The sequence below is a fragment of the Rhinolophus ferrumequinum genome, chromosome 24, assembly GCF_004115265.2.
Source record: "Rhinolophus ferrumequinum isolate MPI-CBG mRhiFer1 chromosome 24, mRhiFer1_v1.p, whole genome shotgun sequence".
NCBI classification, from domain to species: Eukaryota; Metazoa; Chordata; class Mammalia; order Chiroptera; family Rhinolophidae; genus Rhinolophus; species Rhinolophus ferrumequinum.
The window spans coordinates 36655590-36669353 of NC_046307.1; the positions used below are offsets into that span (position 1 = coordinate 36655590).

The window sequence follows — 13764 nt, forward strand, 5'->3', positions numbered from 1 at the left end:
TGGACTGGCTCAAGCCACGAAGTGGTCAGGGAAGAGAAAGGTCAACAGTAAAATTAGTGGCTACCTTGAGTCCTTGGTGACGAACACAAATGACTAACGTGCTATGCAAATGCAGTGACTTGCTTAGAGGATGGGGTGGGGGAGACCCTGCACGCTATCCCCCCCCATCATTTATCAGCTGGACCCCTACCTTAATAAAAACCCTTTGCGACCCTGCTGCTCCACTGCCCCTTCCCCCCAGTCTGTTGACATTTGGAAACAAGAGCAGATAGCCAGGGAGAGTGACTGAAGCCTAGAATTGAATGAAACCCAGTCAGAACAGAGGGAGGTCCTTGCTTATGACTCGTGGAAACGAATCCCTAACATTTGGAGACATTGTACTAGTAACAGGAACCACTGCTCTCTCTCTCTGCCCCTATCCTGGCATATGACTTAACCCAGTAGTTTTTAATAGGAAAAGCATTCAACGTACCCTTCTGTGAGAGCCCGCGCTTTCTCCAAGTCTTGAATAACATTCAAAAGGACTTTAATTTTCTCCTGGTTCGAGTGCAGAGATTCCTCCACGGACTGCAGCCTGCCTTGGAGGTCGCAGAGCTCGCCCTGTGCCAGGTGAATCTGATTAATCCCACCGGTCTCCTGGTTGCTCTGAAGTTGGGTCTCCCTCTTTGGAAGAGAGGACGGGAGCTGATCGTTTCCTGGGCAATTTCGGAACTCCGGGGTGTCTGACTTGGTGGGGTTCTTTGCTGACTGCCCCTGGCACGCAGGGGCAGGTTTTGATGCATTGTTAGGTTTGGGTGACAGCAGATTCTGGTGGTTGTTACTCAGTGAAGAACAGTCTGAAGCCCCTCCTGGATGGGCTGGCTGGCTGTGGGAGCCTAGGGACGGGGAGCTGCGAGTCCGTGGAGAAGACGGAACACACGTTTCTTTTGACCGAGATGACAGTAGGCCAAAGTCTTTGTCGTCAGAGTTGTCTTTGGGCCAAAGCAATTCGGGTTTAAGTTTCCCTGTGCCTGTCATGTGGTTGGCACCGCTGGTGGCATTTAAGCAGGAGGGAGATCTTTCAGCATCTGTTGGCGGCACTCTTCTCTCATCACCTGAACACATGTCAGCCAAAGGGTAGACGGAGTTGCTTATCTCTGCAGGCCTGTCTCGGCTGAAATTGGATGCTCTAGCTGCCCAGGTCGGACTGTGGTAAATATCTTCTGGGACCTGAATGGCAGCTGTTGCTTTCTCTGCGGCTCTCCACATCCCTGCTTCCAAGCATACGCTAACAGGCCCGTTGCTTTGCACCTTGGACATTCTAGGGAGAAATGGGTGGGGCACCGTGACCCTTCGGGGCCCATCCTCAAGATGCTGAGCCAGCCTTAAGTAGGCAAGGTCAGAAGACACAATGTCCTGTTCCGAGAGGTTGCCATTGACCTGGATGGCACTTGGGGATGCTGTGGGCATTTCCACCAGCGATTTGCTGGCTGTGAGTCTCTTCTTTTTGAAAACTGGGAAATGCTTCCTGAGACTGGGGGAGGTTTGGATCCCGATGTTCCGAAAACCCCCTGCCTTCTGGGACCTGGGGAAGGAGAGTGAGTAGGTGGGCAGGTGATGGGTCTTGCCCATCACAGGCAGGTCTTCAGACGTGTGGACATCAACCTCGGTCAGGCCAGGCGGCGTCTGACTGGTCCCGTCTTCCTTGAATCGCACCTGTTGAGATTTGCTCCTGCGGTGGTGCGGTTGCTTCACAAACTCCACCGACTCTAGACTGTTCCGCTTTAGAAGCACAGGTCGCACTTTCATATTTGGCTGGGCCATTGAGCCTCAGTGGAAAGGGTTGGAACCGTACACTTCTCCCAGGCACATGTCCTTAGGTCTTTGGAGCAGCATCTGATGATGGCGTCTCAGACACCGAGACCTGCCAGCCAAGATGGAGCGGCCCTTTCCTCTGAGTCTGAGAAGTTGTGTTGGCCATGCCCAGCCTCTGGATTCCACTTGTGAGCGCTCCGTAATGCTTCCTTTGCAGTTAAAATATTATTTCATTGCACTGATAATTACTACTTAGATAAACAATGAGTGAGGCTGATTATTAAACATCCAATCTACCACGCAGGCTGGTGGGCTGTTTGTCAAGGGAGGCTGGCAGGCGGTTCTGATCCTGGAAGAAGCTTGCTGTCTTGAACAAAAAGACAACCAAAGTACCATTGAGGGGATAGCGCCAGACTCCCAGTGTGTGCATTCCAAGAGAAACCTGCTACGTCTGGAATAGATGGCTTCCTTTCCTGGAGCATCAGTTTCCAGTGTAAAGCGGCAGGAAACTTAAGCACATCTGTCCATCGCACGTAAACAGGCGGAGAAATCACTGACCTGGGGCTTGGCTTCTTTGATGATACAGGAAGGGAATGTCCTCATTTCTGTCAATCCTAGATCACTCCTGCGGGGCCGTTGTTTTCTTTCATGCTCTGCCCCTTTTCTTCAGTGAGAGAAACTTGTCTTTCTAAATAGCCTCACAGAACCCAGTGGGGCATGACCAGGACAGGATGGAGTCATCTGAAGGCTTGCAGAGGGCGCAGTCTCTGTCGTGGTTCACACGTGGGCAGAGGGACCCATGGTTGTGGCCTCTGGGAATCTAAGCCAAGAATGGCTGGCCCCTGGCCCAGGAACTTGGTGTCTGAGCCCAGCCGTCGTTGCCAGCAGGCAAGGAGACTCTGAAAGGGAAGAAACAACAGTCGCAACTGAGAATGCAGTTCCTAAGGACCTGCATTCTCTCAAAGCCCAGCCTCCCAGCTGAGTGCTTCTCAGTGGATGGTCTAGGATTAAGTCAGCCATACGCCCTTCTTTCTGTTCCCTGGTGAGCAGTCACAATATGGCTACGGGGCCTCCGAACTAAATGCCTGTATGCCTGGGTCATCTCCTCCTTCTCCTCCCAGGTATTCCCCAGCCAACTTCTATGCCTCTGTGAAGTCCCAGCTAAGTGTCCCTTCCTCAAGGAGCCGTTCCAGTGACTCGCCCCTCACGTACACCTCCGGTGAAAGACCGTGTCAGGACCCCAGCAGACCTTCTCATCACGTCCTGCATAACCCATTGCGAGGATCCTGAAATAATCATTTGTGTCTGTACTGTTCATTTCGTGTGCGTCTTCCCGCTGCCCTGTAAGCTCTAGGATGGCTGGAGCCATCTCAGTCCCTTAGCCGTCTTGGGTATTCCCAGCCCCGCTTTGGGCTCACTGTGGGTGCTTAAGGAGCATTTGTTGAAAGAGCAAACGGCTGAATGGAGGTCCTTTGGAAGCAAAGGAGAGCCTGGATGTGGGGAGTCCCAGGGTATCCTGCTAGGGCCACAGGACCTAGTGAATGCTCCGCTACGATTGTCACATTTACTTCAAGACACGATTTTCCCTGACGTCTTCATTTTTTTAATTGCTTTCCAGGAGATAAATATGCATAAAATTCTCTGTGGAAAGCGTACCTTGTAATAATAACAGTTACCATTTATTGAGCACTTATTTTTACCATGCTGAGAGGGCTTTACATGCATTACTCATAGCAACTCTCATTTACTGACTACCCAGTAATGTGCCAGCTGCTGTTCTAAGCACTTTCTGAGCCGGAACTCATTCATTCCCTCCCTATCCTATAGAGGTGGATACGATCATTATCTCCATTTTCAGTTGAAGAAGCTGAGGCCCAGAAAGGTTAAGTAAGCTGCCCAAGGACACACAGCCAGTGATAGAGTCAGGAGCAGAACTTAAATAGTCTGGCACGACAGCCTGTACTCAACCACACACTCCACTGCTGGCCCAATATCGCATTATTTCATTTAATTCTTACCACAAGCCTAGAAGCTGTCAGGATTCCCACTGACTGATGAAACAGAGGCCCAGAGCAGGTAAGTACTCAGTGGGGGCACTGAGATGTGAACCTTCGTGTTTGTGATTCCAGAATCTGGGGAGCTGTGAGGTTATGACTTTGTGATCTAAGTGATTTGAGCATAGTCTTAAAACCCCTGCAGCTCTAGAGAGATGCAGGGGGCTATGCCCTGACCTTGACATGGCAACGTGAACCTCCTTGCTACCGGTCCAAGGGATCACACTGGGAGGAGGCCAAATTTGAGGCCTGCCTGGGTTGGCCAAAGGATTTTAGAAGAAAATGAACATGAGAAAATAGTCTACATTCTGTCTGTGGTGCCGGCCCAGCCTTATAAAGATTGAAACCTCTGACTTCTCTAAGCATGGGTGCTTTGCTCCTGGAACATTCTCCATTCTGTTGTGTTGGGGTACTCATTTTGTGGGTGAAGCTTCAGCCTTTTTTCTCAGTCTTCTTCTTTCTCCAGGAATTATTAGATAATGCCCATGGCAATTTACGCTTTGCCTGTCCCCAGCTACCTTGAGAGGGACCAACTAAGCCAGTGGGGTGGGGCAAAGCTCTCAGCCCAGAGCTCGGCACACAGTAGGCAATCATATGGCTTTGCCATTGCTGTTAGTGCTGTGGTCATCTCCTGCAGCCAGGTTTCCTTGAGAGAGCCGGAGAACGTGTGGAGGAACCACTGCCGCAGCTTTTCTAGAGCTGGTTGGGCCACTCTTGGGACAGAAAGTGGGCAGAGGCTGGAAGAACCACCTCACACTTGCCTCATCTGTCTAAAAAGCAGGACTGGCCTCTGCGAGCTGCACCTTCCCATCATTCTCTTAGGAGACGTCCCTGCTGGTAGTGGGTTCCCTGGTCACTCTGTACAACAATCCCAAACACCCCGGAATTAAAGTCAGTTTCCTGTGCCGATGACTGCACAGAAGTTTTAGGTTTGGAAGAAGATAGTAATCCATCCCGTCCTCCCTCCCGTGACTAAGTCATCTCTGCCTCATCGTCTTCAAGTAGCCAGTGAGCCTGCCTGGATACCTGTAGTGACAGGGAGCTCACTACCCGATTTTACTCACTAATCATTATTTTTATTAATAGTAGCAAATAAGTATTGAAAACTTCACTATTACTGAGCCCTGGGTTAGCGCTTGGCATTAATCCTTAAGATGGCATTTAGTAAGTTACTTACGCGGTGGAAAGTTCGCGAACTTAACTGTCCAACCTTGTCTGAGCCCCGGTTTGCCGGATGAGCAGTAAAGACTACGAGGTGAACTACGCAGGCACATTCTTCACGGTCGTGCTGCAGTCAAGGTAGTGGATTAGGTCGGTGCAAAAGTAATGGCAGTTTTTGCAGTTATTTTTAACCTTTCAAACCGCACTTTTGCACCAGCCTCATATATGTCTACGTCTGTGGGTTCCTTTGCCTAATTGTCCTCTACCTTCTCTCTCCCCTTAACTGGTCGTTAGTGCTTCACTCTGGGAAAGTGAACTCACTTGGGCTGCAATTGTCTGAAGCTGGTTTTCCTAAGAGTTAATGTTTCGTGAACATCGATTATGTGCCAGGCATTGTGATAGGTGTTTCTCATTGACTCTTTAATCCTCATGACAATCTTAGAGGCAAGTGCTGTCAGCCCTTCATTCTATAAACGAGGAAACTGAGGCGCAGGAGGTTAAGCAATTCCAAGTCGCTCACCTAGTGAGTGGCAGAGCTGACACTGAACCCAGGGCCTGACCCAGGAGCACAGGCTCCAGACCCTGGACCTTCCTGCTGCTTGCAGGACCAGGGAAGGATTCCTGTGCAAGGCTGCCAGGCAAGTTTACAAGTCCCTCCACATTTTCCTTCCGAAAGTCAGCCATTAATCTGGTTTGAGCCCCGCTTCTTCTCCAGGACATTTGTGTACCTTACGGATGTTTGCTTTTGATCTTTAAAAACAGTTGGTTTTCTATTTTTAAAGCTATTACACGTTCATTGTAAAAATTCAAATAATGGAGATAAACAAAAAAGGAAGAAAAATATCATGTGAAATCTCAGAAAGAGCCACTGTATAACAACGATTTAGTGAAACTCTCTAGGCGTCTCGCTGCGCAGGGCTCGTTCATCATTCCACAGGCAGGTTCCTAGGGAGCTGTTTGTTTTTTGTTGAAAATGGGACAACATGGAGAAAGTTTCATATCGTGGCTTATAGATTCACGCCATCCTTTTAAGTAGGCTAATAGGACTCTGTCTGGTTATACCTTGATTTATTTAAATATTATCCTTTTGTGGACATTTAGGTTGTTTTTAAATATTTGGTATTATTAATAATCCTGCAAGTGATATTTTTTTGGTAAACCTTGGAGGACTTGTCTAATTATTTCCTTGGAATACATTCCCTGAAGAAGAATTAGTGGGTTAAAGTACCCACACATTCTACACTTTGTTAATATCATCACTTTTTCCCCAGAAAGTTCTAATGTGTAACTCCACTATTTCCACAGGAGCAGGCCTTTTCACCAGACCTTTGTTACTGTGTTTGGTCAGTTGCTGATGTTTTTTTTTCATCATTGCTAGTAAAATGGGAGGAAAATTGTCTGTGATGTTTCTTATTATGGAATTTATTTAAGACTGGGCATTTTTCCATATATTTATGGTTTTACACTACATTTTGTCTAAGCAAAGAATGAAAAGTTGAAAGTGACAACTTGAACAATTAAGTTAATGTGGAAACTCTTGTGTTCTAGGCATAACCTAGGAAGCTTAGCAAATAGAAAATTTCACTTTAAAAAAATTGCATAGCGATATTCCAATTCTTCTGTCCCTAGTGCCCTCCGTTACCTTTGCACAGACATGTTGCAGGGAGGACACCTGGCTAGAGGGAATGGCCTTCTGCAGGCCTCAGGTCACAGGCTCCCAGCTCACCATTTATTCATTGGGCCTTTGTGGTTAGGGCTTAATTAATATCCCGGCCAGCATCCAAAATCGCCCCCCCAGAGGGGGTGGAGGCAGCCCTTGGCATGCCCAGTGGCCGGGCATGATCGCTGATCTTTGCAACACTTTATTTTCTCCTCCCTTGATTATTGACATATTGAACACTAACCGACTGTTTATGTTCCAACCATGTCTGGTTCATACTGGAGGGTCGTCGTGAAATCAGGGTCCATGGAGTAGGTACAGAAACAATTTCGTACTGTCTCTGTAGGTCACAAACTTTAGACTTTCTCTGGGACAGACTCCCAGTTCTCTTCTCTGGTGTTGAGGCTCCACCTGGAAGGATTAAGTGCATAGGCTTTAGCTTATGATTGAGTTGGACGAGAAGCCTCCATATTCAGACTATGGACCTGCAACAAGAGATTTGGCCTCTGTAAAACCACGTGGAGTTGTTGTGAGGATTAAATGAGCGAATCTGTATCAGATGGTCATGCTCATCAGATAGACCCGACTGGAGACTGTGAGGTACCCAGGAGTGGGTCTCGGCTCATCCACGCACCGTCTGGACAGTAAACTGCAGGTACAGTTTCAGGAGGCATGCCAAGACTGCTGCCCTTCTCCCTGCCACTTCCACACTGCGTACCACTTTGGCATTGCGCTCACCTCCCCGTACAGCGATCATCGGCTGACCTTCAGCCTCCTCATCGGCTGACCTTCAGCCTCAACTAGACCACAAGCTCTTTGACAGCAGAAAGTGATCACAGTTCCCTGGGAGCCCCTGGCCTTCACTGCCAGCTTGATATAGAGACGGTGTCAAGTGAATTATTTCCAAAGGAATGAATAGAATTCCGTATTACCTTACCTGCCTTAACTTCTAGAGCATGGAATAGTTGTATCGTTGGCCCGGAATAAACATTTTTGTAACTAATTAAGAGCGAACTAATTAATTCACTTCCAACTTGCTTTTCCTGTCAGAGCTACGTCATCACCAGGTCTTTGGGGTGAATGAACGATGTCTGTCCTTTAGTGTATTACGCTTGCTTTATCTATGACTCAGGTTTAACTGGTTAAACCTTATTGAGAACCTGTTATGACCCGTGCAGTGTGATAAACACGGTAGAGATTATCAGAAAGAATAGACCTGATTCCTACTGTAGTGCCAAGAAGGGACCTTGAAATGCCAGCTCGCATGGAGTCATTCCATGGGAAGTGGTACAGAATGTTGTACAGAGTTGAGGGTGACTGGAGAAAGCTGTACGATTCATTTCATATATTCAAATCCTGCTTCAAGCATCAGATGGATTTACATTTTAAATGGGTTAGAAACTTCACCTTTTACTCTAAGAGTCAGCATTTTTTTTTTCCTTTAAAGGGCCGGATAGTAAATATTTTCAGCTTTTCCAGCCATACGGTCACGGTTGCAACTATTCAACTGTGCCGTGTGGCAAGAAAGCAGTCATAGACAATACGTCCCCAAATGGCTGTGACTATATTCCAATAAAACTGAATCTGTAAAACGGGCAGTGGGCCGCGTTGGGCCTGTGGGGCCGAGCCCGTGTTTGCCAGCCCCTGCTTTAGGCCATGGGGAGTCATTGGTGGGTTTTGAGCAGGGAACCCTCGATCAGGTTTTTGTTGTTCAGAGGAATCTCTATTTGCTGACACACTGCCATCTCTCTCCCCCTTCTGCACTTACAGTCGGTAATAATAACCTTTACTATTTATACATACTTTTCAACTTACAGAGCATTTTCAAATCCCATGTAATCCCTACTGGCAAGGTTGGGAAGCATTAACCCCCATTTTCAAGTAGAGGAATCAGCCCAGAAGAGTTACGTGGCTTGTCCTAAGTCGCAGAGGTGGAAATGGAACACAACCCCCCTGATGCCAGCCTCAGAACTCTAGTGAGGACCCCAAATCCCCCGACTTTCAACTTAGCCCACCAGATGTCTCCCCTCCACTTAGCCAGCCAGGGGGATAAGCATTGTATGTGCTGCTCAGGTTTTCCCAGCTGGAGTGTTGTTCTTAAAGAGTGGGGGTGTGTCTGACCCGCCTCTGAAATCCTCCAGAGCACGAGGTGCAGTGCTGCGTCTGTGGGAGGCACTTCACAGTTAACTGCGGATCACTCACCCCTGGGCCTCGTGGCTCTTCACATCAAAGCTTCCCTTCCCTCCCATTTGTATTCAGTTAAGTGCTTGGTCAAATCTGTTGGCAGGCATTACTGCACACCCATCAAAGAGTTAACGTTTGTGGTCCAAGCCTCCTTTCTTTGTCTTTTCGATTTGAAAATTGCCCCAGCCGCTTTCTCAATCAGGAACAGAGGGCTAATGAACTTTTCTGGTCTGTCTGAATCCACACTCCCCCCCACACATACTCAAGCAGCCAGAGGGAACGGCTTTTTTTTTTTTTTTTTTTTGCCATCTGGAATGAGTAAACATAGGTGCACCTGGGGGCAGAGTTAGGTAGCAAAAGGCAATATTAAGGTCAAAACTCATATATTTGGAGTCTAGAAGGACAGTGATCATGAAATTGTTTTTTTCTCATTTCTGAACATGCCATGTTTAACATTTTCTCACAGTTTGTGCTGTCTGCACCCAGATCGCCCCCATTTCTCATGTGTACCCCGAAAATAGAAGTCTCTATTCTTGTCCCCTGTACCATCCATCCTCCACACAGAAGCCAGAGTGATCTTTATAAAATTTAATCAGATCCCATCAGGCCCCTTTTTGATACCCTCCAAAGATATCTTGCCAAATTTAAATTGACATCCCAACTCGCTGCAAAATCTGCAAGAACCTACATCCCCTGGCCTTGCCTGCCTCCCTGACCTTTCTCATCTCGTACCACTTTTCCCCTTGCTTTCTATGGCCTGATTGCCCTCACCTGGACGCGGCAGATGCATTCTCGGCATCTGGCCTCCTCACTGGCTGCTCCTTTGGTCCGGACTGCTCTCCCCCAGTTCTTCCCCAGGCTGGTCTCTGTCCCCTGGAAGCCTCAGCTCCAAGGATGTCCCCTCCAGCAGGCCTTTCCCCAACCTCCTCTCCATCCTATGTCCCTGTGGGCAGCAGCGCCCTCTTCTATTACTGTGCTTATTATTTGGTGATTGGCTATGTCTGTCCTTTATAAAGGAACCTCAATAAGCATTTATGGAAAGAATGAGTGAATTAATTCTTGTAGTTAGAGTCTTCAAGGAATCATATAACCTTAGAAATAGAACAGAGAACTTTCAAACTTTACTCCTTGGGGAGCATCTCATTCAGTGGTTTTCAGATCTCCTTTAGCCATGGAATTGTATTGCCAAACCCAAGGGTAAGCCCAATCCTAATACCTAAGACAGAATAAAGCTGAGCTTTTTTAAGTAGAAGTGGGGGGTGCACTGCTCCCACACCCTGGAATCCTAGTGCTTCGAGCACGCCCCGTTTAAAAACCACTGAGACAAACCCTCTCATTCTACAGAGAGGGAAACTGAGGCTCTGAGCAGCTCTCCACTACCTGTAAAGTCCTCCAGAAGGACAGGGTTGTAGGTTTGTATTGCAGCCCCCAGCGCCCAGGCCGGTCCCTGGCACAGAGCCGCAGCTCAGGGCCGTTGTGGGCTGTTCAGGTGACCCAGCGAGTTGAAGGCAGAGGTGGAACTGGATGCCGAGTTTCGGGCCTCTGATCTCCAGCGCAGCAGGGAGATGGCTGAGGGACCCCGGCTTCCATGGGGTTCAGGTTCAGACGCCTCCTTTAGAACCAGGCCGAGTGGAGAAGACCCGCCGGCCTCCTGCTCCCAGGGGCCTCTCACACGGCTGGCAGGTCGCCAGCACTGTCCTTTTCTACCACTTCAGCCCTCTCGTGTGTTTGTCAAAGAAACCAGGGCAGGTATGAGTCTCTTCTTTCTCTACCTCCTTCCATTCGGATTCTTTCTTCTCCTTCCTCTTCTCTTCATTAAAAAAACAATGATAAAATGTTTCAGGCATGAAAAGCAGCATAGAGGAGAAGATAGTGAACATGATACACACTATGAATCCACAGCCGAGATTCAGAAAGAAAATGTCACAAATCCAGCTGAATTTCTTCTTTGTTTCCTCTCCCCGGTCTTTTCATTTCCCTCTTCTGTCTTCCCCCTCCTTCTCTTCCTTTTCTCTTTCCTCTTGGACTTCTCCTGCTTTCGCTTTCCATCTTCGCCCAACTCCTTGTCCTGCCACCTCTCTTGCCCCCTTTGTCACCCTCCTCCCTCCTCATCCTCGTCCCCTTCTACCTTTCTTCTTTCCCTCTGGCCCCTTCTCTTGCCTTCTCCTTCCCTGCATCTTTTGTTACTTCGGAAAGTCACCTCCAGCTTGCTGTGTTTAGGGTAAAAGTTTCACTACCATCACATGCTGGCCGGTTCATCCAGCTTTCATCCAGCTTCTTCTCATAGAGGAAAGAACAACCGCCTGATAGAGCTCTGTAGTTTACTCAGCTCTCTGAATTCTTTCCAGAAGGTTTTTCTGATATCTCTCACTGCATTTCTATTTGACTACATCACTGGGGACATTTTCTTACCATTTTTAATTTATGTAGTCTTTGGACTTGAAAGAATTTGATTTACTCCCCTTGGGGTCAGACCCTAGGGGAGCTGCCTACTCAGACATATAGAAGAATCTTTTGGGTTTATCATCAGAGGAAGAACTCTGTGTGTCAGATGGGAGTGGGGGGCACAGCACTGAGCAATTATGTCTCACTCCCCTTCTCCATCAGCTCAAGTCCCGAAAAGCCGACCCGAAACTGGGCAGCCGGTGATTTGCATTTCTGTGAACAGACTCATTCACAGGGTGTAGAGCTGGCTCCTGCACGACTGGGTTCTTTGTCAATGTCAAGGTGTTGACACTTCCTGTTTCAATATGGGGGAGGACCTGCTTGCAGCGGAAGAAGGCAAGGACCTCCTTCCCCATCTCAGCACCACCTTCTTCGGTTTTGTGCCACCCGGGAACTCTGTTTTCCTCCTCACTAGTCCAAGTTTACACTTGGTGGTCTCATCCTGCAGCTTACCTACAGCCGTTATGAATAAGTTGGAAATGTCTTTCCACCTCATACTTAGTTGATTACGATGCGAGTACTTACACTACAAATAAGAAGGATTCCAGTGACCCTTTGTTCTTCAATAGCAATGCTAAGTAAGGGTTGTCAAAGTGTTTTCAGATGCACTAGCCCATTTTGGCCTTACGCATTCTGCCAGGACCAGGAATTATCACTCACAGTTTGCAGATGAGGAAGCTGGAAGGGAGGGGATGATTTGCCCGAGATGCGTGTGCTGTGGCAGTGCCAAAAGAACCTCCGAACTTGATGAGATCGGGAGCTTTCAGTACGGTCAGGGCATTGGACCCTGCAGGCCCATCACAGGTGCCTAGCGTGAGGGCCGACAGAAGCGGCCCAGAGTAAGGGCTTGTCAAGGACCCCCACTCCCAACATTGGCACACCCGCCACGAACGGTTGTCAAGCCCTGGCCTCTGCAGAGCTCCTCCCGCCCCAGTGCTGCAAAGCATTGGCAGGCAGCTGCAATGAAGGCTTTCCCGCTTCTGGATCCCTGCCTACACTGCAGAATTTTCACAAGGAGAAGGGAAGGGGGGCAGTGGACGGTCTGACTTAATCACAGATGAACTGACAACTCAGTGGCAGCCAGCAGTTTGCAGAAACGACGGGCTCCAGTGCTGTTAGTGAGGCAGCCCTTCATTTCTGAAGTGGGTAAATGGTGTGCCCAGCCAGTATCGTGTGCAGCACATAGTAGGTGCTCAATAAACAGTGACTGCCACTCTTCTCATTTTTACCATGATCACTACTATGCAGTGGGTCTCAGGTCACACAGAGATAGGACAAAATCCCAGGACTTGAAAGTCCCTATGGGAGGCTACAGCAAATCTCCAGCCGCAGCCCAGCCTGCACCCAGCTCCAGCCCCCTTCTCACCCTACAGGGTAGGAGACAGAGAAGGGCACTGAGCTGGGGGTACCCTGTTCCTCGTGGTCTGGGGGATCCTCACTCCTAGCCACCTGCACTCACCCGACTCTTCTCCCCTGCCCCTACCTAGCCTGCGGAGAGGTGGGGCATTCGTTTATCCTCTCCTGTTGAGAGTGGGATCACATTCCTGGAGCTCCCCCCATGCCCCATGTATTCCCCAGATGCCAGCTCTGGGGGTCCTGCCCTCCCTCCGTATCCCACTCTCACCACAGCCCCCCGGGGGGTAGAGGCAGCATTCAGTCTCCTGCAATGAAATACTTACAATTATTTGGTGGGGCCTTTTTCCTACAAAAAGTTATTCCCATGTTCACACCTATGCTTGCTGAGTGACCTAGAACAAGTCATCTAATCTCTGAGCTCAGTTTCCTCATTTGAGAATGAGTATATTTGGCTTGTGTAACGAAGTAGCTGGCATGTAATAGGTACAGTCAGAATCAGACCTCCTGGCTTCCTTCTTTCCTAGTTTCTGGCGTGGACACTGTCCCCTGATTCCCCCTGTCTCACCCCCCCACACACACACACTCTTGTCTTGCCTGAACATGGACATTTATATGAATGACATGGCCTCAAGCCGATCCCTGCTGGGCCGATGACTGTATCCCAGCACCGTTTTTGTTCCTGGCCTGCTGGACAGGGCACAGGATTGGAGGGAGCTCTCAGAGCATGTAGGCAGATGACGAGGGAGCCAGAAACCACTGCTGCTGGGGGGCAATGGTGAGTAACTCCCCAAATCCCACAGCAGCGTCAGGGGCAGGTCCCGAGCCTCCCGCGGCCATAGCAGCCGGGAATGGCTCTCCTCATGTGCAGTATCGGGGCCCCTGAAGTCCCCTGTAGAGGGGCGTGAAGCATCGGATCACTTAGGTGGTATAGCGTGGCGGACAAGGGCATGCATGCAGTTTGATGATGGGCTGCCCGGGTTTCCGGCTGGCTCTGCCACTTTCTGAATCTATGAAGTCGATTACGTTATTTAACTTCGTGGTGCTTTGGTCTCCCCATCTGTAACACGGGGCTAATAATATTACTTCGTAAGTTGGCTGTAAGATTTAAAT

General features: G+C 48.9%; 2 protein-coding genes across 5 annotated transcripts in view; one reads left to right on the forward strand and one right to left on the reverse strand.

The window, feature by feature from the left end:
- DOCK2 (dedicator of cytokinesis 2) overlaps positions 1 to 13764 on the forward strand; it is a 369901-nt gene that overhangs the window by 190515 nt on the left and 165622 nt on the right. The window lies entirely within an intron of this gene.
- INSYN2B (inhibitory synaptic factor family member 2B) overlaps positions 1 to 13764 on the reverse strand; it is a 108077-nt gene that overhangs the window by 17090 nt on the left and 77223 nt on the right. For 2 of the 4 annotated variants that reach the window (XM_033096341.1, XM_033096344.1), the window contains exons 2-3: positions 6914 to 7080; positions 473 to 2693 (exon numbers count right to left, since the gene is read on the reverse strand). In XM_033096341.1, the coding sequence (XP_032952232.1) occupies positions 473 to 1803 (1331 nt within the window). In that variant the 5' untranslated portion in view covers positions 1804 to 2693; positions 6914 to 7080. The remainder of the gene's footprint in view (positions 1 to 472; positions 2694 to 6913; positions 7081 to 13764) is intronic. The other 2 variants (XM_033096342.1, XM_033096343.1) reach the window with 1 other exon arrangement.